The sequence below is a fragment of the Bicyclus anynana genome, chromosome 20, assembly GCF_947172395.1.
Source record: "Bicyclus anynana chromosome 20, ilBicAnyn1.1, whole genome shotgun sequence".
Lineage (NCBI taxonomy): Eukaryota > Metazoa > Arthropoda > Insecta > Lepidoptera > Nymphalidae > Bicyclus > Bicyclus anynana.
Window position 1 is genome coordinate 10,981,250 of NC_069102.1, and position 27,477 is coordinate 11,008,726.

General features: G+C 35.9%; 1 protein-coding gene across 1 annotated transcript in view; it reads left to right on the forward strand.

Moving 5' to 3' along the window:
• The window catches only part of LOC112052114 (receptor-type tyrosine-protein phosphatase kappa), a 161,524-nt gene that overhangs the window by 103,149 nt on the left and 30,898 nt on the right, over nucleotides 1–27,477 (forward strand). The window contains exon 3 of the mRNA XM_052887713.1: nucleotides 19,454–19,572. Coding sequence (XP_052743673.1) covers nucleotides 19,454–19,572 — 119 coding nt within the window. The remainder of the gene's footprint in view (nucleotides 1–19,453; nucleotides 19,573–27,477) is intronic.

Below are 27,477 nucleotides of genomic sequence, written 5' to 3' on the forward strand. Positions count from 1 at the left end.
CGGACGTATTTGTCAAACAATTTAATCATCATCGGTTACAAGCAAAGCTACTGTTACACATTCTCATTTCAAGCGAAACGAAAGCATGCTAATAATGAGCATGCTTATTTCGAGCTCGCTCAATAATCAATAGTTGAAACGTCAAGTTATGTCATGATTTAATTTAATGGTGGAAAGTATACTCGAAAACTTGAAATCAAAGTTACGAGGGTTTTAAATGCGCCTTGGTCCGAAGAGCCCACAACAAACTCAGCCAACGTTTATTTTTTTTTTGTTTAACACAATTTTAAAAACTTATCTAGAACTAAGTACACAGTCGTATAGTGCAGTTCATATTAAGAGTCAGTGGTTTCATGTGGCAGTTTAGTTTATTATAAAAGGGAATTACTATTTTTTATAACCTAGTGTAACCTAGGACTTGAAACTAGAACCTTATTATCTTTAACCGAACAAGACAACCACTGGACCTACGAATATCTCTACTCTACAAAAGTTCGAAAAAGATTTCTATAAAACATATTTTGCAGCAAACGGCAGCAGGAAAGAGCTTTATACATTGCACCAATATTTCTGCCGGTTTGAAAGTTTCCGGGAAATTGATTCTGTATGTTGAAAATACAGAATTGACAGCATCGGATTGACGGGTACACGGCAGTGCATTCCATTGTAGAGCATGTTTCTATTCATATCATTCGTGTATTGTTGCCGTGAAAAATTAGAGATTGAAGGTATAAAGAATAATTGGGTAGTTTTTTTATATTACAAAGGTTCGCGATTGGTTGTATTTAGCGTAGCTAGCACGTGTATGTTAATGCAACATTGCTAATAATGAGCATGCTTACTTCGAGCTTGCTCAAGAATCAACAGTCGTGCGATTTATTAGCATGCTACTTGCTGCTCATGTGAATGGCGACGTGGTTTTAGCGCGTCTGAACAGGTTTGCTTATTGAGTATGCTAGTCGATCAGCATTGGTATTCTGTATTCTCTTCACCTTCATCTCTCCCTGTTTAACACGATACTATAGACAGAGAGCGAAAGATACAAATTAGCATGTGTAATTGTAATGTTTGCTTTGAGCATGCTTATTGCTAGCAAATGTAAACTGATGATAACCATGCTCGTATGGAGCATACTTAATAGCACGTTTTTAGCATGCTATTTTAGAGCATGTGTAACAGTACCTTTATTCTTGTATTTAGAGGGGAATTATTTATTGAAATTAAACCGTTCCTAATTCAAGTCAAAAAACATTTACAAGAACATTTTGTCCGTCCCATTTCTACCGTAAGTAACAATTAGTAAGCGACAAAGGAACTCTCAAATGACTACTAATTAAACAGCGTCGGTTAAGCCGGGCTATTTTAGCATCGCCTTTAAAACGAGCAAAAAATTTTTTAGTACCTGACAACTTGTCACAGGATAAAAGTTAAAAACCCTTGAACAAAAGGAGGAAAACTTATCTTATTTCGTTTGTAGACTCGGAGGTCCTTAAATTACGTGAATTAGGATGTTAATGGAAAAGAATTACTTTAGTAGAGCGATGATAAATCTGTGTAATCTATATTAATACTACAAAGAGGAAGTTTATAGTATTGTAGGGGATAATCTCTGGATCTACTAAACCGATTTTGAAAATTATTTAATCACTAAAAAGCCACGTTTTTTGTTAGTGACATCATCATTATCAACCCACTGGCTGACACCGACTGATTTCACCCGCTGGTTCTCGTTCCCGTAGGATTTCGAGGATAATATATAGCCTTCCTCGATAAATAGGCTATCTAACATTGAAAGAGTTTCTCAAATCGGACCAGTAGTTCCTGAGATTAGCGCGTTCAATCATTCAAACAAACTCTTCAGCTTTTTATATTAGTATAGAAAAGTATAGATATTTGGCTCACTGCTAAGCTCGAGTCTCCTCTCAGAATGAGAGGGGTTAGGCTAATGGCTACCACGGTAGCCCAATGCGGATTGATAGACTTCACACACGCAGAGAACTAGAAAAATTCATTGTTTTCTCATGATGTTTAAAATTTAATTTCTTATAATGCACACAACTGAAAAGTTGGAGGTGCATGCCCCGGACCGGATTTGAACCCACACGTTCCGACGCTCAGAAATTTATATTTCCTGTTAACTTAGTTAGCTACCAGAATCAATAATTTTCGTAAACGAAAAAGTTGATCGTCTCATCGAGAGTGACTGACGAAAAATTAACTTGATAGTAATCAGTTGTACAAAATGTTCTTCAGATCCCTGACTAATAGCCCGACCCAAGATTCGAACCTGATACTCCAGGCACTTAAGCTAACTACTAGATTCAAGAGGATGTTGTAATACATTCGCTTATAACTTGGACCATAACATCTTACTTTACTTGAGAAGGGTCACTGTCATCGCGTCATAAACAATACAGCGTCCGTGAATTACATCTTCATCCAGCAATTATTTCAGGCTTATAAGTTGGTGACGTCATCCATTATGACGTCACGTCTCAACCAGTACGATAGAGTAATTAACTACTCAATACTTATGTATTCTACTATCTGGAGAAGAATGTTTAACATATCCTGGACACAGTTCTGTACAAACGACTCAATCCTTCAAGAACAGGGGCCTTAGCCATGTGACACGTCGATCTTTCTACAAACGCTAACGCTTCGACAACTAACAAAATGTATGTGAATGACAGATCCGATCGACAACTTGATCACGTGACCTTTCGATAGTAAAATATGTCATTCACATACAAATTTTAAATTTCGATGCATTAGCATTTGTACTTGTGTCGATTTTCACGGGGATATTTAGGTACCTACCTAATTTTGATAATCAACTAGCTTCGGCATGATATCTGGCATGCCCCAGTTCGAGTCAAGTGCAATCGAGAGTCGCTCTCGGCTCTGCTACGTCAAGAATGTCTCACTTGACACGTACTCTGCGAGCACATGGAGTCGCTTCTAGTGGACGCTGGGCTTTAATTACCTATTTTAACATTCGATTAATGGGGAAGCCGAATATAACACCAAAAGCTAATACTAAAAAACCTAAAATTACCTAGGTAGTAAACGATAAGTCACGATAATATTAAAAAAGTTTTACGTAAAATTAAATGTTATCCTCAGACCAATTATAGAAGGACCTGTATCGCACTCATAGTCACGAACAAAATTGTCTGTCATTTTCTGAAGAAAACGAGCTTAGTTTTGGTATATATCTTATACTAAACTAGAAAATTTTGCCCGTTTTTTACACAATTCAATTACACAAAAACGTATTTTTACGGAGCTCTTTAACCGACGAACACGATTACAACTGTTTAACATCAATGCTATAGAGACAGTTTCTATAATCGCATTAGATCTTTGATCATATACTTTGACAGAAAAGTAACGTCTTATACCTTAACAGTGATTTGTATATTTTAATTTACAAGACAAACTAAAAAAAGAATAATAATAATAGTGTTATAGGAGGCAGTGTCTTCCTATTTTCAATGCTACAGTAGGTTGATAAACAATTTACAATTTAAGTTATAAAATCAATAAACCAAAAGATAAACAAAAACATGCAAAACTGAAGTAAAATAAAATAAACAAAACCGGAATGTGTGTGTATGAGTGCCTATCTATACTAATATTATAAAGCTGAGGAGTTTGTTTGTTTGTTTGATTGAACGCGCTAATCTCAGGAACTGCTGGTCCGATTTGAAAAATTCTTTCAGTGTTAGATAGCCCATTTATCGAGGAAGGCTATAGGCTATATTTCATCCCCGTATTCCTGCGGTAACGGAAACCACGCGGGTGAAACCGCGTGGCGTCATAGTGTAGAGATAAATTTATAAATATTAAGAAAATAAGAATTTTGAGTTCTATAGGTATAACAAATACACTGTACCTTTATTTATATGCTTAATTATTCTTCTATATTAATTAATTTCTCGAAGACGACACAGTCGTAGTCTTAGAATAATAGTTTATATTGGGTAAATAGTAAGTTTTTCACGATAAAAATAAATTCTTTTACATAATTTGTGTCTAGTATATTTGAATAAATAAGGCACTGTTCTTGTTTAGCACTCAGTATAACTTGCTGATATATTCAAAACACTCACTGACAGAGTAACTTTACTACTAATTTCTTGTAACTTGAACCACTGTCTTGTACTTAAGTTGAGAAGGGTTGGATACACCCTCACTATAAACACACGTTTTCCGTTTATTTGTGACTTACAGTGGCTCAGGGGTAGTTATTAGATCACATCATAAGAGCTTTTGAGAATGTGAGCGTAAATGGCCCAATAGTATCATTTAAAGGGGATTTAAGTATGGGGATTGCCTTTTAATAGAGACAGGGGAACCTTTTTCTTGAGCGACTGTAGCAAACGAGCCCCTTGGCAGTCATTTTCACATCAACTTATAGCAAGGTTTCTCAAAGTGGGGTACGCGAACCCCTAAGTCAGAATTAAGGTTAAAATTTTCCAAAATTACTGCTAACATTGAATCCATTTGCGACAATAAACAAGCACACCCATTACATTAATTTTCTTTTGGTACTTTATGTGTACGTGTATTTACTTCAACAGTCAAATGTATATTTGGGGGGGGGGAGTACATTAATTAGTAAAGCTCCGTGGAGCCGAAAGTTTGACAAACCCTGACTTATAGTATAAAAAAATATGTTTTACAAAATTTAAATTTAATTTTTTTCAAGTAAGTTTGGTTTACAAGCTCTTTTGAAATAACGTCAGTTTGTATACTTGGACAATCGAGGGCAGGAGTTACCCAAAGCCATCTTGATCTTTCACATAACATCACACTGTCACACTAATATTATAAAGGCGAAAATTTGTGTATGTGTGTGTGTGTAAGTTTGTGTTTGTTCCTCTTTTATGCTGCGAAGCAACTTGGACTGAATGAAAAAAGATTTTACTCTGGATTAACACATAGGCTTTTATATATAGGGGATTTTTGAAAAACTGAAATCCACGCGGACGAAGTCGCGGGCGTCCGCTAGTAAAAAATAATTTCCAATAACATGTTGCTCGAAAGTAGGATACCAAAATGATTGGCTCAGATTAAGAAGATGGATGTCGGAAACCTTTTATCCTAATCTGAGTAATCTGATCCCGCGGGAAAATAAGTTATCACATGAGGGACGCAGAGCCGCTAAAACTTTGATATTTTATCAAACTTTAGGAATACTTGCTAATTTTATTATATTGAATAGAATAGAATAGAATAGAATAGAAATCATTTATTTGTCAGCACAACACAGAACTACATAATAACTTAAAACTAATACATATATATATTCTAGGCAAGCGCGCTCCAACCTAGACCTCATCATTGCTTTCCACCAGGCATGATTGTAGTCAAGCGCAAGTCTATTACGAATAAAAAATATATATATATATATAATACTAGCGGACCCGCTCAAGCTTCGCTTTGACTTATGATGCACTTCTTCTCTATCCCTACCCTACCCTGCTTCTACCCTACTCCTATCCTACCCCTACATTACCTCTACCGTACCTCAACCCTACCCCTACCCTAGTCATACCCTACTTTTACCCTACCCCTAGGATTTAGGGGTTTGAAAAATAGATGTTGGCCTATTCTCATAGATACCGGATAAGCACAAAAAAATTCATCAAAATCGGTCAAGCCGTTTCGGAGGAGTATGGCAACGAAAACTGTGACACGAGAATTTTATATATTAGATATAGAAAATATGTTGTGCCAAAAAAATGGACCTGACTCAGCTAAAATTTGTTGTGAGTACATCAGTATCCACAACGCTGGTATTCTGTCAGACCCTTAGAAGGGAAGAACAGAACACATACAATTAGTTAAACAAACATAATTATATCACTAAAAAAGAAATAAAATACAGTTAAAATACAGTTGTGTAAAAAAAAGCAAGCACAAAACAAAAAAAAATTAAAAAAGAAATAATTATAGAATTAATTGTTTATTATTAATTAATAATTGCCACAGTCTGCTTTTTGGCAATCTAACAAATACAAGCGAAATATTTCTTAAAAGTATATTTAGATTTAGATTTATATTATTTAGATATTGGGATGATTCATATTTTTAATTTTAGTTATTTAAAGACAAGTAAGTTACTTAGACGTGTAATCTCTCCTAATGTTAAGCGACACTGCAGCTTAAGATGGAAGCGAGGCTCGGCTGAGATATTAGTTTATTATTATACTAGCGGACGCCCACGATTTCGTCCGCGTGAAATTTAGTTTTACAAATCCCACGGGAATCATGGATTTTTCCGGGATGAAAGGTATTCTAAATTTCAGCTAAATCGGTTTTAAATTGACAAATTTTCATCTCCTTGGGGGTAGAATTGATATAAATCCTTTCTTAACGGATACCTATGTCATAAAATCTACCTGCATGCCAAATTTCAGCCCGATACTGGACGCAGTGGTTTGGGCTGTGCGTTGATAGATCACTATGTCAGTCAGTCACTTTTGAGTTTTATATAATTTAGATTGTAAGTAGTACAGTTTGTGTGTTTGTGTGTGTACAGTTGTTTCCAGTAATCTCTGGATCTACAATCCTATTTTGGAAATACTTTCACCGATAGAAAGCTACGTTATTTGCGAGTGTCATAGGCTATGTTTTTACTCCGTGTTCCTACGGAAAAAGGAACTACGTGGGTGAAACCACGGGGCGTCTTTTAGCGGCATTAATGCATCTTTTAGAAATTTTGTGTTATCTCCGAAACTATATGACTAATTAACATACTGTAAAAGGCAAATCTTATCTCTATAATATCTTCTTGATAAATAATATTGTGATTGTGATAGAACTACTGCGGACGCCTGCTACTCTTTAATCTACTCTGCCTGCTACTTTGCTTGAAATTCTATTTTATTGCTAATCCTTTGGGGACCATGGATTTTTCTGAAAGCTTATGTGTTATAAGGCAAAGGTCATAGCTACTGAGCTATAACGTCTCAAACAACATATAGACTACTTTATATCCCATAAAATCCATGGCTCCCGCGGGACTTGTGAAAAACTAAACCTCACACGGAAGATGTCACGAGCATTCGCTAGTCTTCTATATAACTCCAAAATATACCTTATCCCACCTTATACGTAATACATCGCTAAACGTCTGAGTACTGCGCACGTAAAATCACAATTCCCGGAAACAGTATATTTATTGCGGGAAGGCCATTTGGACCCTTCGCCATAAGGAGGCTGCGAGAAGAAAAGGTATGAGTTACAAGGCAAAGATATTTACGTTTCTTTTTCATGTAATAGAGCGGAAAATCTGGGATAGCTAGATGTTTTTTTTGTTTTATAAAAGCTTTAAGTTTGTTACCATACTTCAACCATAGTTTTAAATCTATACTAATATTATAAAGCTGAAGAGTTTGTTTGGTTGTTTGATTGAACGCGCTAATCTCAGAAACTACTAGTCCGATTTGTAAAATTCTTTCAGTGTTAGATAGCCCATTTATCGAGGAAGGCTATATTATCACCGTATTCCTACGGGAACGAGAACCACGCGGGTGAAACCGCGCGGTGTCAGTTAACACAGAATCTCCATTTTTGAAGTCCATCTTGTTTCCATCTTTTTTATCGATCATGTATTTACATAAACGATGCCAAAACACTTATTAGAAATTGGTGGAATATCTTACCATCATATAATTTGTCACAAGAATACTGTCCGCTTATAAGTGGGCCATACACGAGTAGAAAGCAGGTCAGGTCAGAGAGAGGCGCCTGATCGTCGCGACGCGGGGCGGCAAACTTGATGATCGAATTTCAAGGATTCAAGTACCGCCCGAGGCTTACACGGGCCGCTCGCTCGGCAAACATGATAAATTGAAACTTAAGATGACAATATAAGAGCGGTTATAATAAACCCTTCGATATTGCTTTTCTAAGAAAACCATACCTATCACACTAATATTATAAAGGCGAATTTTTGTATGTACTTGTGTATGTTTGTCCCTCCTTTGCGCTGTAGCTACTGAAGCGATTTGGCTGAAGTTTGGAATGGAAATAGATTTTACTCTGGATTAACACATATGCTACTTTTTATCCCGGAAAAATCCATGGTTTCCGCAGGATTCGTGAATAACTGAATTCCACGCGGACGAACTCGCGGGCGTCCGCTAATATGAGCATAAAAACCAAATCATATACGTTCTACTGATCAGCTTGAAAGCGATGTCAGGTGATCTTTTAATTTTGTCTTTAAAAGAACCACAGGTGAGAGTAAGCTACTGTTACACATGCTCATTTCAAGCACGATTTCATGCTACTATACTATTGAGTAGTTGCTTTTTATTAGCATGTGTATCGCAACAATGCTAATAATGAGCATGCTTATTTCGAGGTTGCTCAAGAATCAACAGTCGTGCGATTTATGAGCATGCTACTTGCTGTGCGGGTGGAAGGAGGCGTGCTTTTAGCGCGTCTGAATAGGTTTGCTTATTGAGTATGATAGTCGATCAGCATTGCTATTCTGCATTCTCTTCACCTTCATCTCTCCCTGTCTAACACGATAATAAAGACAGAGAGCGATAGATACAAATTAGAATGTAATTGGAATGTTTGCTTTGAGCATGCTTATTCAGGAGCATACTTAAAAGTAGCACGCTTATTGCTAGCAAATGTAAACAGAAAGCATGCTCGTATGGAGCATACATAATAGCACGTTTTTAGCATGCTATTTTAGAGCATGTGTAACAGTACCTTTACTGTCTAAAAGCCTGTCCTTATGATATGGATGAATTGTGAACCTCTTCGTTTTTTTATGATGGATAAAAAAACAGCTACTTTTAATCATCCAATATAGCTTGCGCTGTTAATAGTGTTTCAAGGTTCTCATTTTTTGTAGCGTTCATTATTTTAATTACATTTCTTGTATTTTTGTGAGGCTCGAGCAAAAAATTCTTTTATGAAATTCGCTCATCACTTTCCTATAAACGGTGTGGAATACAATGATGTCAGGTAACAGGTCAGGCGCGGCGCCATCTTGACGCAACGCAAAACGTACTATTTGCTTTTCAAGGGCTAAAATTATTTGATATTGTAAGTTGATTTCTTTCTTTCTTTCTTTTCCTATGAAAAAATGGTTGAAAATATATTTTACATTTAATGAGAATGAACATTAAAAATATCATACAAAAATCTTGTCTAATAGCGTGTGTAGTACTTTAGTAGTTATTAAGATTTTTAAATTTTTAAGTACTTTCGGTCTTTAATTTAGTTATAATTTGCGGACGCCCGCGACTTAGTCCGCGTGGAATTCAGTTTGTGACAAATACCGAGGTATTCATGGATTTTTCCGGGATAAAAAGTAGCCTATGTGTTAAACCAGAGTAAAATCCATTTCCATTGTAAACGTCAGCCAAATTGCTTCAGTGGTTGCAGCGTATATTAGGAACAAACATACTTACACACACAAATTTTCGCCTTTATAATATTAGTGTGATTTTATCAATACCAACCTGGAGTAAAAAATCTGCTTCCATTTGTAAAATTCGTTCGTCATTTTATATGGCGTCGAATGGAATAATGTCAGGGACCAGGTCATGCGCGGCGCCATCTCGACGCGACACAAGACAAACGTGGGGATCGTTTTCTAAGGGCCCGAGAAGAGTGTGTTGTCATTCGTTGATTGAGTGCTTCGCAACTAGCACTTTAGTAAAGTACTGCGAAATTCTATAGGCCTTTTTTACTGTGACGTCATATAGTAGATTTCTTATAGAGCAGAAAATACTTGCACTGTGATTAATCTTTACAAATATTCTACAGAGGTAAAGTTTGTTGTAGAGGCCTAATCTCTGGATCTACTAAACCGATTTTCAAAATTTTTTTACTAATATAAAAGTACGTTATTTGTGAATATCATAGACTATATTTTATCCTCGCATTATCACGGGAAAGGGAACTACGCGGATGAAACTGCAGATCGGGGCTAGTACTGCAAAAAAACAGCATTATTTGTTCCCGTAAATATTCTCAACGAGCATTGTAGCAAAGTGCTACGAAATTCTACTAGCTACATTTTACTGTGACGTCATATAGTATATGTTTAATACTTTTTAATACAAGTAGATATTAATTTGTATTCATTTATATAACCAAGCAGCATCACAGTATTCAGGTGTTGTGAAGAGATTCACAAGTGGCTCTGTAGCAAAGTGCTACGAAATTCTACATGCTACATTTTTCGTGTGACGTCACACAGTACGAGTATGATACTAATACAACTAGGTAGTCAATACTTAGGTATTCATTTGTACAACTAATCAGCATCACTGTGTTCTGGTGTGAAGAATCTCACCAATACTCGTAGAACTGTAACAAAGTGCTACGAAGTTCAATTCTATAAGTAACATTTTTACTTTGACGTCACATTGGGCTTCTAATACGGTTAGGTAGATTCTTATTGCTGTAATTTTTTGTACAATTAAACTATTTCACTGTATTTCGATGTGAAGAGATTGACAAATACTCGTAGAACTGTAGCAAAGTGCTACGATATCCTATGGGGATGATGACTAGGTTTGAATATATAATTTGCAATAAGGAAAGAAATAGTTAAAAGAGACATTCGGGTAAATAAGGTCATTGTTAACTAATTTATACGTAAAAAGCAAAGATTGTATGGATATTTGCAAAATAAATAAAATTATAAAATTTCAAAATCTATTAAAAATCTTCTATCGTAATTAGACGAAAATTCATACAGTTTTAGCTTACTTATACTAAATGTGACATTTTTTAATAAATAAACTATAAACATAAATGCACAGATAACAAAGATATTAGTAATTGTGTTTGAACGCCCATACGAATCTATGATCATTATGTACCTACGACGTCATAAATTCGTACCATTTTGAATGCGGCGTTTTCCAGGGATCCGCGGCAGCGCCGCAAATCTGACCATTTAAATCCCTGTAGCTCCAAATGTAATGATCGCAGATACCCTGTTACTTTTACAAAATTGCCTTACTATTAGCATACTTTTAATTTATATACAATTTAAAAAAACTGTCATCATCCCTATTCTATAAGTTACCACACGATACTAACACAAACATACAAACAACGTAACATTTGTACTTTGACGTCACATTAGGTTTCTAATACGGCTAGGCAGTTTTACAACAATCACAACAACAAACAACTAAACAATTTCAGTGTGTTCCTATGTAAAGAGATTCACAAATACCACTGTAGCAAACTGCTACGAAATTCTATCGTTGGTATAATATATATTTTTACTATACTATTTTGTACTTATATTACTATTTTACTTCTTTGTTACTTTGTACTATTTATGCCAGGCTTCTCTTCGTACAGAGGAGGAGATATTGAGCTTAGACCCAGTACACTGCTACAATACGGGCTGCCGGGTTAATGGTGATATATATATTATTTAAAAATCACAATCAGATGTTAATGATAATGATCCGGACGGACAGATAATAATTTATATTGAATAATAAAAATAGAGTCGTGATAGCCCAGTGGATATGACCTCTGCCTCCGATTCCGGAGGGTGTGGGTTTGAATCCGGTACGGGGCATACACCTCCAACTTTGCAGTTGTGTTCATTTTAAGAATTTAAAAATCACGTGTCTCAAACGGTGAAGGAAAACATCGCGAGGAAACCTGCTTACCAGAGAATTTCTTAATTCTCTGCGTGTGTTAAGTCTGCCAATCCGCACTTGGCCAGCGTGGTGGACTATTGGCCTAACCCCTCTCATTCTGAGAGGAGACTCGAGCTCAGCAGTGAGCCGTATATGGGTTGATAACGTAACGTAATAAAAATAGTAGACTTACATATATACAGAACCTCTTTTTTTTTGTCGGTTAAAACATGTATTGTTGGTACAAGTGTGCTCAAGACTTTACTAAACGTACTGAGAACAAAGCAAAGGAACCAGTGAAGTGGATGAACGAGAACAAACATTATTTACGACGCTTTTTTGGAGTAAATCTAATATATTATTTCGTTTTTGTTTCATGTACATTTGCGCCTGCTCCCACATAAAAGGTAAGTGAAACCTTTATAAATTCGAAATAAACTTTGTAAGAGCTTTGCAGACGCGAAACGAAAACTAAAATATGATTAAATGTATAAAGCTGCTTTTCCACTGGAGCGCGAATTCCAGGATGCGAAGCTAATAAATGAAATGTAATACCATCTAAATTCTTGATAGGTATCTCGATTTAATTATGAATACAATCAGAAAATATAATAATACTTGGATGTTCGGAACGATAAAAAAATTTAAAAATATTATAACATAAAAGTTAGTTTTTGTCAATAAGTCATTTTTCCGTTTTCGAGATATCTCGTGGTGCGCATCATAGACCTACTGCCAAGTGCCATTGGGCCAACTAATGTAATTGAACATATAATTTAAGAGAAAGAACATATAATTTAAAAATTCAAAAAATCCCTCAAAATCCAGCAAACCATGCACGAAACACCAGATTGTTGGGCAAAGCGTGCATTTGCGTTTATAAGCAAAAAAAATAAATGTTAATTTTAAAAGGCTCATGATTCACCTACTTCTTATTATATAAGCTATAGCCCAAATAAATAAAATGTTTCCTACTCGTATTTTCGGTCGGTTTCAGACATATTTCAAGCTCCGCATTGTCGCAAACCCGCTCTAGTGGAAAGTCGCCTTAAAAACCCTCGACGCGTAACAAATGCAGATTACGTGTTTGTGAATAACTCGTATAAGTGTTTAAATGAATTGAATTTTATACGGACTAATCTTTTATGTGGATAAAATTCTCTAAAATGACCTATTTTTATGCTTTAAAATATTATAATATAATTGATCAAATATCGTACTTAGTAGGTAAAAAATAAAGAAATAGGTTGAACAAGAAATCACAGATTGATTGACTGTTAGTCAATTTTAACTTATTTCTAATAATTACCAAATCGCATTGTGGAAAAATTGATAGTAAATAATTTTATACATGATTTTTTAAAACGAAATTTAATTCTGTTCATTGAAAAGGTTATAAGGATAATTGCAATAAGGAAAAAAAATTATAAAGAGAATAGTATTATCTAAAATAAATCTTATAAAATTTAAAATAAATACTTTTGTGCAAATCAAAATACCTACCTTACACTGATTACTAAGGGAAGATATTTAATGTAGGTACATGCAAGTTATAGCGTTTGCTGTAAGAAATCAAGACGTAATATAAACTTTATAACACACTTGAGTTTATAGGAAAGCAGTTACAATAATGGTTGGATTTAATGCAGCGAGATAGAACGCTCGTTCCGTATAGCAAAACGCCACGAGAAATAGATAAAATGCAGCTTTAACGGGCAATGGATCGTAGACATTGAATTAATGTCCGATTTTATTATTTCAGACCGAGTCACGTTTAGACCAGAGAGTAAGTTAATAACTATTTTGTGTTTAGGAGCGCTTATATTTATATGCTAGTATAGAAACTAATGCTTTTCGCCACGTAGACAATTACTGAACACGCACTCTATTAAACTTAGAAATGTCTATCGGCTCAATAACAAAACAAGCTCATCTAAAACAAACAAGAATATTTACATTTACGTAATTTACATAACTATTTATCATTTAATAATGATATAACTTATACATGTTACCGTTAAATTTTAAAATACTTTAGTTTATAATCTCACTCGTGATATTATAATCTACCGTCACATTGTAAACTGAAAATACTGATTACAATTTATCGTGTTATTTTTCAGTATATTATAATCTATCGGAAGTGAAACCGTTAAATTGTCAATCAGGATAAATTTACGATAGAGTTACAAAAATAAAATGAATATTTTTCAAGGTTGATTTTTTTTTTAGAAATAGAACTAAGCCCATTATGGATTTGAAATACTCGTGCATCAACGCTGAATCTATGATTGTCCAATTTACGATTTCTCATAAATCCAATGTAGATAACACGAAATAATTACGCAGCGTTACCTTTTATTGACGTGATAACGTCTTATAATTCGATGGAGCCGGCTGCACACTCGAAAAAAGATGACGTCATGCGTCGTTCCCTCGCTCTAGGTATATTCTGGTCTATGAACATTATTAAACAGTATTTTAGAAAAACGAACATTTTCTTTTGAAAAATGCAACAATTTCATCAGTATTTTCTCAAGTTCGACTATCGTCAGTAAACCGTCTTTACAGATAACCGATTTTTTTGGTTGATAATGATAATGAAACATTATATTTACTTATGCATACCTTAAATATTCATAATATAGTCTATTTAACGCTGCGTCAAATTTCCCAAGTTGCTATCCTTAGGTAATTTCTAGACGAAATATGTAGAAAGTTTCCGTAACTTAAGCCGCGAAACATTATTATACTGTTTATTGGAATAAGAGCCGCTCTAACCAGACCTTTCGCATTATAAAATATGAAAATGTGTTTCTAGAGGTAAAGTTTGTGGTGTTGTAGAGGGTAACCTCTGAATTTACTGAACCGATTTTGAAAATTCTTTTACCACATACGTGAATTTATCACATACGTGAGTGTTATAGGCTTTATTTATCTCCGTATTCTCACGGAAACAGGAACTACGTGGTCCACCCATGTAGTTCCTGTTTCCGTGAGAATACGGAGATAAATAAAGCCTATAACATCCACACCACACACACCACAGCCACATATCGCGGGGCGTTGGCTATTCATAGATAAGTAGGTACGGCAAGTAGTAGTTTGGGCTGTGAGGGCTTTGGGAGGTAGTACGTTTCAACTGTCCAAGTATAAATCATATTTTTTTTTATTTTCCTAGGCATTATATGAGGAATTATGTCCTCGCCAGTCAATTAGCTTCGTGGCAACTTTTCGAAAACACCGTTGAAAATTTTGATCTTTAAGGGTCTTTAGCGGTCTTTCACTTGATATCAATGAAATAAAAAAAATAAATAAGTCTTACATTTGTATCATTGAGGACTAAGACTTGTAGCCATGTAACACGACGATTTTATTTCCACAAACGCTAACGCTTCGAAATTTAAAAGAATGTATGGGAATAGCATTAGCTATCGACAGGTCACGTGATCAAGTTGTCGATCGCGGTGGATTTACAAAAAGAAGGTCCTGGAACTGATTAAAATTTTCTTAATTTGTCCAGGTGTGGCTGGTTCGGCCAGGAAGGCTTCAGCCGTGGCTAGTTACCACTCTACCGGCAAAGACGTACATCTTTAGCATATAAGGAACTTGACTGATAATATACAGGGTGCTGTGGAGTATTTCCCATAACTTCAAGGTGTTGACGAGTCCACTTATAGAAGCCGAGCTGCATAACTAATATTTTTTAACTAAAAAATAAAAACTTTTTGTTTTTTCATACAAAGTTATTAAAATAATTCCGACTGTCCATGGAACATACGCTTTTCTATCCTTGCATTTTAAATAACGTCAAACTTGGGTTTGACGTTATTTAATTAGGTTATGAGATACTTTTTATTGCGAAAATAAAATGAAAAGAGGGTGAAATAGGGGTTGAAAGTTTGTATGGAAAGACCTTAATTTTTAGAGTTACAGTTTTAAAATTTGTTCATAAATAATAAAAAAAAACACGAAACAAAATGAGATTCAAAAATTTTTTAAATTCAACCCCTAAAGTGGTGAAATAGGGCTTAAAAGTTTACATTGATTTAAACGCGGACAAAGTCACGGGTGTCCGTTAGTAAAGAATAAAAAAGAAGTACGCTGAGATACATAGATAGGCCCGCTGGACATAATATTATGTTGTGGTGCATTTCTAAGGCCTACTGGTAGTTTCCGGCACTTAGTCTATAGTCTCAGTTTAATGCATAATGCATCATAAACTATCAAAAGTCCCTCAAGTATCGATGTACAAAGTTCGGTTATTTAGTTAGCACCAACTTTAAGCATAAATCACAATGGATGCCTCTAAGCTTAATACGTACAAAATTGTGTTAAAATAAGTTGAGGATAACTTTTTGAGGTTCCTATTAAAATGAGGAAACTTAGAGTTAGTAAAGATATATAATTGAAAGGAGTGAATGAGTTTTGTTTTTTATTCTCTACTAGCGGACGTCTGCGACTTCGTCCGCGTGGAATTCAGTTTTTCACAAATCCCGCGGAAACCATGGACTTTTCCGGGATAAAAAATAGCCTATGTGTTAATTCATGCTATAATATATCTCAATACCAATTTTCAGCTAAATCGGTTCAGTAGTCGAGGCGTGAAAGAGTAACAAATATTCATATAATCAAAATCAAAATACTGTAGTATCGAGCTGAGGCAGCGCCCCATTCAGCTGAATTTTTTTATTATATTATTATATCTACTAAGTACAGACAGAGAAACTTTGTAATTTAAGTAGATATCTTTAAGTAGTTTGTAAGCTCTGTTAGTATTAGTTTGTAATTTCTTCTTGATCTTTTAATTTGTTTTTTTTTTTAGCTGAATAAAGGATTTTATTATTATTATTAAAATCATCAGTTTTCACAAATCTCGGGAGACCATGGATTTTTTCGGGATAAAAAGTAGCCTACGTGTTAATCCAGAGTAAAATCTATTTCCATTCCAAATTTCAGCCGAATCGCTTCAATAGTAGCGGCGTTATAGAGTAAAAAACATCAAAATAAACATCCATACAAAATTTTGCGTTGATTGCGATTAGCAACTTAACCATTTTCTGCTAAGAAGACGTGGTTCTAATTAATTGCGTCATCCCGATGAAGATACCTACCACGGCCACGGTTGCAAAAGGACTTTAAGCCTCAAATCAAAGAGATCGAAGGTTCGATTCCCGGTTGTTGGACTATAGTCATAACACTGCTAACATAATTTTTTGCTTATTCGGACAACAATAGGGTAGTTGACTCATATCAAATTTAATAAAATCAATATTAATTTCATAAAGTACATGGAATAAGGGTCTGAAATATATCGATATCTATTAATAAAAGTTCTTATAAAAATTAATTAAAAATCATGTAATTTTTCAAAATATTCAAACGTCAGAAACGCTCTCCTCCGTTTTGTTACGTCCTATTGTTACTTAATGTGCTAAATTTCTTTAATTAACGCTTCAAACGCTTCGTTATTTTTTTTTATAAAGCGCTTAGCTACAATCACACCGGATGGTAAGCAAAGATGCAGCCTATGGTGGAACGCGCTTGCCTAGCAGATGGAGGTGGTGGGGAAAACGAAAGCTGAAACAAACCCCTAGGGGTTCGCCATTTGACGGCAGGGGGTTCGCGACAAGATTTACGTAATGGTGGCTTGATAGATAATGGATACCGACTCAGAGTTAAAGTTAAAATTGTCCAAAATTACTCCTAACATTGAATCAATTGGCGACAAAAAACAAAGACACCATTATTATGGTATTTTATATGTTATCTTTTATGAAAAAAAAAATACTTATTTTCTTCAACAATCATACTCATTTTTTTCTTTGGGGTTTCCCAATTAGTTAGTAAGGGGTTCACTGTCACTTGAAAATTTTAACAGGGATTCGTGGAGCTGAAAGTTTGAGAAACCCTGATCTAGTTAATCTAGTGAATCGAGTATCGCATCTGGGCACTATAAAAATGATGGGATAAATTACAAGTTATTAAGATCATAAATAAACTTACGGCTCAGAAATATGAAATCTCCAATCAACCGGGCGCAGCGGGTAGTATAAACAAATACTTGTTATCGAGGCAGCCATCTTGTGTACAGTACCCAATTAATATCTGCCTATTGTCTGCTCATAATGAACCGGCCGCTGACAAAGAACAGGTTGTATAGCATACGTTGTTGTCTATGATCTATAGTCTATACTCTATAATCTTTACTAGGGATGGCCGGTTGAAATTTTGTAGACTCATTAATATAATTACTAGGTGGACTATTGGCCTAACCCCTTTCATTCTAAGAACAACATTCAACAGTGAGCCGAATATGGGTTGTTAACGAATAATGATAAATAAGAAGTACAAAACCTTAAACAATTTAGTTTCTTTTTTACACGACATCTAAAAAGGAGGAGATTTTATACGAGATAGCCATTGACTGTAATCTCACCTAATGATAAGTGATCATGCAATCTAAGATAAGAGCGGGCTTGTTAGATGTAGGATTAAAATCCACACCCCTTTCGGTTTATACTCGATATCGTTCCGGAACACCGTCATAATTAAGGTTTGTCTGGCAGGTATGTTTGAATAAAATTCAGATGAACGCAAGATATGACTCAAATAATAACTGAAACTTTTTATAATATCAGTCTTATATAGAGTTTTGTTCACAACAAAAAGGCTAACTTTCCTCAGTTATTGAAGAAACTACGCCCCGGATTCATTTAAATGACTTGAACGTACGACCTACTTTTCAATACACTACGTATTCTTTGAAACACAACTAAACAAAGCTTATAGATGAATAATAAATATATTTAGTAATATGCTGCAAATTATAATTTATAACATTGGTAGTAAATTAACAGTATAATTTATTACTTTTAGCAAATAATATAAATTAAAAACTATAACTAACAAATCTTAGAAGTAATAAAAATAATGTAAGCTATTTATCATAGTAATTATGTTACTGCTTGTTTGAAAAAATAACATAATTATCAGCCTATTTAGATCTAATTTAAAGGCCTAGGATACTTAAAGGAGTTGGTATTTTGAATAGTCGCGCCACAGCTAGTGCAGCCCAGTGGATATGATCTCTGCCTTCGGTTCGGAGGGCGTAGGTTCGAATCCGGTCCGAGGCATGCACCTCCAACTTTTCGGTTATGTGCAGGAAAAACATCGTGAGGAAACCTGCATACCAGAGAATTTTCTTAATTCTCTACGTGGTGAAATAGCTAATCCGCATTGGGCCAGCGTGGTAGACTAAGACCTAATATCTCTCTTTGGACTTCATTGATCCGAAACCACTACTTACTACCGGAACAGAGAGGTAGCTTTAAAAATAATTTTATAATGAAAATCCGTAATTCTACTCTCTTTATTATAAAAGAAAAGATATTTATGCTCAGTACTTTGACACGAGTTTTAAAGTTAACAGGAAGTGGCTAAGAAGGCAAATAATTATTTAGTTTGTGATAATATTCAAGTCTTTATTTTAGCAGTCTCAGGGCCGTGAGGACCAGGGTTCAATTTGCCCTTTTGGGTAATCGTCAAATCTATTTTTAACAAAAGAGCCTGGCTTTTTGAGGCGTAACAAAAGAGGCTAACTGGGGAATATTGATCATATTGAAAAAAATACAGTTTCCAGCTTTCAAAACATTAACCCATTATCAAGCCTCTAACTCAAAGCCTCAAAGAGGTCTTGGATTCGATTCTCATCATTCCTAGTAAAAAATTCTTCGATTTTTTTTTTATTAAATTAATTAAAAAAAAAATTGTTTTGATGTCAACTGTTTTCAATTCCGCAGCCGATGAGAACGGATCGATATCGGAGACGATACCCGATCGGCCCGTCGAGCTGAAGAACTTCCCCAAACTCTGCGAGCAGCGGCGAAAGTTTCCTGTTCTCTACAAATTAGAATTTCAGGTAAGAATTTCTTCATATTAATATACTCGGATTAGCAATAAGCATACTATTTTTAAGTATGCTCCTGAATAAGCAAGCTCAAAGCAAACATTCCAATTACACAATCATGATAATTTGTATCTATCGCTCTCTGTCTATAGTATCGTGTTAGACAGGGTAAAATGAAGGTGAAGAGAACACAGAATAGCAATGCTGATCGACTAGCATACTCAATAAGCAAACCTATTCAGACGCGCTAAAAGCACGCCCCCTTCCACCCGCGCAAGTAGCATGCTCATAAATCGCACGACTGTTGATTCTTGAGCAAGCTCGAAATAAGCATGCTCATTATTAGTAATATTGCGATACACATGCTATTAGAGCAACTGCTCAATAGTAGCATGCTTTAAATGAGCATGTGTAACAGTAGCTTTACTGCCCAACGGGGTAACGATTGTAAAGGGGGGAACAATATTAGAGATAGTGAAATATATATCTAGATAACAGCAAAGTGATACCGTTAAGTGATTTAGTGAATCAGTATTATATTTTAGAACTATTATTATAACAAAGCTCATGTTACAATGGTTTTCAAAAAACAACATACCACAAACTTTCGCTCGTTGTTGACTTTTTTGAAGGTCTCTTTCACTCATCAACGAATTCCATATTACTGTCTCTTTTACCAAGCTATGCAGATTAGTTTATCCAATACAATCGACATTCACGACGAATGCGCTGTCAAATTAGCCAATCAAAATCCACTTGTTTCGCCTTCCCGCCAAATTAGGTAATCTCGAAACAGAACCAATTGTTCAACATGCAAAATCTATTGGGAGTTATATTGTGCATAGAACAATAGCCCTATTTTGTATCAATGTATACATTTAAACCCATATTCGGCTCACTGCTGAGCTCGAGTCAGTTAGCTCTCAGAATGAGAGGAGTTAGGCCAATAGTCCACCACGCTGGCCCAATGCGGATTGGCAGACTTCACACACGCAAAGTATTAAGAAAAATTCTCTTGTATGCAGGTTTCCTCACAATGTTTTTCCTACACCGTTATAGACACGTGACATTTAATTTCTTAAAATGCACACAACTGAAAAGTTGGAGGTGCATGCCCCGGACTGGATTCGAACCCTTAGGAATCGGAGGCAGAGGTCATATCCACTGGGCTATAAAAAAAGAAATTAGTGGAGATGTATCAAGTTATAAAAACATAGTCTGACGGCCTCCGTGACGGAGATCCTGGGTTCGATCCCTGGCTGGGCAGATTGAGATTTTCTCAATTGGTCCAGGTCTGGCTGGTGGGAGGCTTCGGCTAGTTACCACCCTACCGACTAACTACTAAAGACGTACCGCCAAGCGATTTAGCGATGTTAGTACGATGCCGTGTAAAAACCGAAAGGGGTGTGGATTTTCATCCTCCTCCTAACAAGTTAGCCCGCTTCCATCTTAGACTGCATCATCACTTACCATCAGGTGAGATTATAGTCAAGGGCTAACTTGTAAAGAATAAAAAAAAATTGTAGCCGCACTAACTAACCAAGGGACCAATGAGACACATTAAAATATTATTTATAGACTGAACTGACTCCATTAACAAGACCTAATGGACTTAGTACATATGTGCAAAGACACTACAAATGTACCGTAACAGTATAATGTGGTAGTTAGAAAGCGTTCCATGTTTTACGAGGGGGAAATAACGTTTTTTATGCCGCCAACCGCAATGTTTTGTCGTTTTGGTACATTTTTACGATTTCAGTTCGTTTTTTTTTTTCGTTTCGAGCCCGTTATTCGTGACCGCGGTCACGTGAAAGGTTTTGAATTTGTAAATGAAAGCTTGTTTTGTCTTATAACTAGTTTTTATACGCGGCTTCGCTTGCATTATAGTATAATAGCGGGCGCCCGCGACTTCGTCCGCGTGGAATTTAGTTTTCACAAATCCCTGTAATCATGGATTTTTCCGGGATAAAAAGTAGCCTATGTGTGTAGCGTAATTAGTTAGAATTAATTAATATCCAGTTTATTTCGAATGAATCCACTTCCACTGGACTGTTAACGTTTAAACTTCTAGCAGACTTTAAGTCTTTAAACGGAAAAGATAATTGGTTAAGTTAAGGCATGGTTAATATCAAAAAAGTAACAATGTTAAAAAATCAACAAAAAGTAATAAAACAATTTTATTTTTAAGGTTCCATAGTCCACAAGGAATCCTTATAGTTTCGCTATGTCCGTCTGTGTGTTTGTCCGCGACTTAGCGCAGAGACTATTAATACTAGAAAGCTATAGTTTAATCTACGGAACCTTACAGTACACGTGACCGGACACGCACTTTGCTGGTTTTTATTATTTTTTTATTACACAAAAAAAAACAATTAGAAAGACAAAAATAATATTGTGATATACAAGCATGTGCAAAATCGGTTTTATTGCGTTTAGCAATATCTGCTAGACAACCTTTGGATAAAGGAATTAATGTATGTATAGCTTTATTTCATTGTTGCTTTTATAGTTTAAATTTTTTTGGTAGTTTATTTTTTTATAAGTTGCCAATTATATAAACTCAATTCAAAATAGATTGAATAGATAGAGCCGTGATAGCCCAGTGGATATTACCCTCTGCCTCCGATTCCGGAGGGTGTGGGTTCGAATCCGGTCCGGGGCATGCACCTCCGACTTTTCAGTTGTGTGCATTTTAAGAAATTAAATATCACGTGTCTCAATCGGTGAAGGAAAACATCGTGAGGAAACCTGCATACCAGAGAATTATCTTAATTCTCTGCGTGTGTGAAGTCTGCCAATCCGCATTGGGCCAGCGTGGTGGACTATTGGCATAACCCCTCTCATTCTGAGAGGAGACTCGAGCTCAGCAGTGAGCTGAATATGGGTTGATGACGACGACGACGAATTCAAAAAACAGTTCCCGTAAAAGTGAAAATATACAAAGGAATACTTTACCAACACGATTTCCTTGCCAAGTCTAATATAATTTCAAGTTTTGTTAAAAGCAAACAAAAAACCGGAAAGCAGCCTGCACTTAATACGATACCAAAGTGTTATTGTATGCAAAAACAATAAGAATTCAATTTCTTCTTCTGTAAGTGTTACTAATTTTTTTTTTACTGTTTTCAGCGATTTGATCATAGATTTGATCCTAATGACTTTTTTGATATGACCACCATCTCAGCCTAAACACCACCTGATACTGTAACGAAAATCATCATCATCACCCACGCTCGGCTCACTGTTGAGCACGAGTCACCTCTCAAAATGAGAGGGGTTAGCCTAATAGTGGTAGCCTAGTGTATATGACCTCTGCCTCCGATTCTATTCCAGCCATTCCAGCGTGGTGGACTATTGGCCTAACCCCTCTCATTCTGAGAGGAGACTCGAGCTCAACCGAGCCGAATATGGGTTGATAATGTTAGGCTAATAGTTCACCACGCTGGCCCAATGCGGATTGGCATATCACACACGTAGAGAATTAAGAAAATTTTCATGTGTTCCTTACAATGTTTTGCCTTCACCGTTATATTTAATACCGGTATCTATACTAATATTATAAAGCTGAAAAGTTTGTTTTTGCTTGTTTGAACGCGCTAATCTCAGGAACTACTAGTCCGATTTGAAAAATTTTAACGAAACATTCACTGCTAGGTAGAAACGTTCTTAAAGCAACGTACAAGCTACTTTTTATGATATAATTACATTATTCCCACGGGATTCGTGAATTTGAATTTCACGCGTACGAAGTCGGAAACTTCCGCTAATTTCAAATAAAGGTTCAAAATTTTTAGGTAATTGTCTAGTCTATAATATAAAAATGAATCGCAAAATGTGTTGGTAAGCGCATAACTCAACAACGCCTGGACCAATTTGGCCAAATCTTTTTTAAAATGTTTGTTGAAGTTCAAGGATGGTTTTTACGGCGAGAAAAATTAGAATTATTGCGGGAAAAACCCTAAAAATAGCCCTTTTCTTTTTCCCATACAAATGATTTGTAACTAAAACGTAGTCAATTTGAGCTTTATTGTTATTGTATAAAGTTCATATTAATAATAATTAGAAAACGGGGTAGGGGTAGGATAGTGATAGGGTAGGGGTAGGGTAGGGTAGGGGTAGGGTAGGGGTAGAGTAGGGGTAGGGTAGGGTAGGGGTAGGGTAGGGGTAGTTGAAAGTTTACATCGAGTTTCACGCGGACGAAGTCGCGGGCATCCGCTAGTAATTTATAAAAATTACTTAATCTTAACAGCTCTATTTGAGGTAAAGAAAAAGAAATATTTCCAGAAAAACGACACCCTCTTTTGGCTTTCGGGTAATAATTCAAAGTACAGAATACACGTACGTGGACAAGAAAATGTTATACATTTAATCACAGTGTTCCCTCAGTAAACATAATATCTGAGCGTAAACCCGCTTCTATGCTTCAATGCACGAGAATTTTAATAAGTGTTTCGCTTCGCTACCGCTGCTTAGAGGCGCTCACACGGGAAATATCAAGCCTTTTAAATTGAAAGGGATATATACTAATAGCATATGCCCGAGTCTTCAATCTCGTGGATATATAGTAAGTTAAAAAAAACCCTGAAACACATTACGAACCTGCATAGAATAAGGAACTTTCCATTTTGTACAACTTGTACTCGACTACTCAACTGAATTAGCTGAAATTTGGTATTGAGATATATTAAAGCATAGATTAACATAGGCTACTTTTTATCCCGAAAAAAATGGTTCCCGAGGGATTTGTGAAAAACTAAATCCACGTCATTCGTCCACGCGGACAAAGTCGCGGGCGTCCGCTAGTATTATTAAAGAGGATAATTTGTGATATTGTAAGGGGTAACCTCTGGATGTACTGAATCGAAAATTCTTTTACCACTAGTAAGCCACGTTATTTGTGAGTGTCATAGGCTATATTTTATCCTTGAATTCTAACGGGAACGGGAACTACGGCGTCTGCTAGCAACCAATATTTCCGTTCCCCTCCAATGAATCGGAAAAGACTGTGTTGTGAGTGGGTACGAGTTACGACGTTAATCCAACGGGCGGGGATCGAACCTCGAACTCTCGGTGATGTGACTACCCCTTTACAGTGGACCTATTGAGGTTTCAAAATAAATTGAGTAAACAAATTAAAACCAAACCTACAGAGTAATTTTACTATAGTAATTAAAAATGAATGAACAATTTGAACATCACTCTCTCTTAATTCTAAGAAGCTTTATCCTTCGCCGAAAAGATTTATTAAATCTGCACAAAATTATTACAACGAAAAGTTAACCCAAACATTTGGTTCGAACTAAAACAATTTTAACTGAACGCACCATTCTCAAATATTTTCGTCTAACTCTTTCATCTAACTCATTATTTATCAAAGGAGGTTTGACTTTCAACATGGAAAATTCATTCGAACGATTTTAGGGATCGCAGTAAATTTTCACTATCTTAATATTAGTATGTAAATTTTCCCCTGGAAATATGGGGACAAAATATAGCCTTTGATAATCGCTGATAATGTTGTTTGTCATTAGTAAAAGAATTTATTGTCTTGTCGGATCTCCATCATGTATACCTATCTAAGAATTGTAATATTAGCTTTTATTAAAACAGCATCATTATCGGTTTATTCAGATCGTGATAGCCCAGTGGATATGACCTCTGCCTCTAATTCCGAAAGGTGGGTTCGAATCAGGTCCGGAGCTTGCACCTCCAACTCATCAGTTTTGTCCATTTTAAGAAAATTAAATATCACGTGTCTCAAACGGTGAAGGAAAACATCGTGATGAAACCTACATGCCAGACAATTTTATTAGTTCTCTGCGTGAGTCCAACTCTCTCTCTCCAACTTTTCAGTTATGTGCGTTTTAAGGAATTAAATATCACTTGTCAAACTAACTGTTGGCTGGTAGGAGGCTTCGGCCGTGGCTAGTTGCCACCCTACCGACAAAGGCGTACCGCAAAGCGATGCAGCGTTCAGGTACGATGACGTGTAGAAACCGAAAGGAGTGTGGTTTTCATCCTACTCCTAACAAGTTAGCTCGCTTCCATCTTAGATTGCATCATCACTTACCATCAGGTGAGATTGTAGTCAAGGGCTAACTTGTAGAAAATAAAAAAAGAACTCAATTGTTTTGTTAAACACCAAGGCTAGACCTACATACACACATGTAAAATAACTTAATCGACCCCAAGAGTATACTCTCGAAGCCCTTAAGTCGGGGCCATTTTGCAAGGAATCCGTCCCCAAAGAGCCGTGATTACTTATCTTTATAATACAGAAGTGGTTCGTGTGATAAGACACCAAAGGAAGGTGCAATTATTTTACTCCTAACACCCCATTGTTCAAACTTCAAACCCGCTTTGAACTTCAAACAATGTAAAACGAACGGCTGCGATGCTCAGACATACCTCATTTTATAAATTCTAAAAGTTTGTTTGAGATAATGTCCTAAACAGGTGGGCCTGAAAATGAACAAGGCCAAAACGAAAAGGATGTGTAATGCTCATGTTACACGTTATAGCTGAGAACGTTGCACTCGAAATTGTAGACGAATACTTAAACTTATGATATGTAGTCCAGTTAGGTAGGTACAATTTCGAGAAAGAGCCGCCGAATCACCTCGGCTGGGCCGCATTCGGGAAACTTCGCGATATCTTATCGTCCGAAATTCCTCAGTGCTTGAAGACATAAGTCTTCGAACAGTGTGTATTGCCAGTGATGGTTCCGAGACTATGGGCCTCATAAGAAGGCTCAGCGTCACAGGGGTTAGACCAATAGTCCACCACGCTAGCCCAATGTGGATTGGCAGACTTCACACACGCAGAGAATTAAGAAAATTTTCTGGTGTGCAGGTTTCCTCACGATGTTTTTTCTTCACCGTTTGAGACACTTATGTAGTATACATTTGTATAATACATATAAATACATATTATAATGTATAAATACACCCAGAATTTTGAAAACACCTTTTCTATCACACAAATACAGAAAGCAAGGTAACTACCCACTGCACCCACCCACCCACGCGACTGACAAAATGAATTATGTCTGACTGTGACAGGCCCTCGGTCCAATGCGGTTATTGCTTCCCCATCGGCTTGTTTATCCTCTGACCTCGCTCCGAACAAACAATTAAAACAAACTCCATATTCCAGTCTTATGTTTTTCTTCGTCGGCGTTGTCTTTTATATTTTCTTCTTTTATATTTACCTTTCTCAAGTTTCCACTTGAGCTATTGGTTCTTGAAATTCGTTTAGTTTGCTGAACTTAGATTTTCTTTGGAACTTTAAAGCTTGTTCTAACAATTAAAATTTAACCTTCTTTCTTGTTTGTTGTTTAAGCCCGAAGGCTTAATAAGTCGAATATTTAATGAACCGTAACCACTAAAAGACTACCAAAATATTCATGACTATAAAAAATAATGAGTGAGTAACCACTTTTTAATTTATACTGATTTCTCCCATTTATTTGTTTGTCCTTTGTTAATAAAAACTCTTAAAAATAATTTAAAAAGTACCGTTCGTTTTTAGACGGATGGTAAAGGTTTTATATTACATTACAGCACATGTGCATTTTACTTTACGTTACGGCACATGTGCGTAATGAGATACATAACGATATTGAAATATCTGAAATGCGATTCTTTACGGTATAAATGATAATAACAGGTACTGAGGACTTAAGGTAAAGAGAATCATGAAAATTCTCAGGTATGCAGGTTTCCTCACGATGTTTTTTTCCTTCACCGTTTGAGACACGTGATATTTAATTTCTTAAAATGCACACAACTGAAAAGTTGGAGGTGCATTCCCCGGACTGGATTCGAACCCACGCCCTCCGGAATCGAAAGCAGAGGTCATATCCACTGGGCTATCACGGTACGGAAAGTTAACAAAATGATACCTAATATTAAA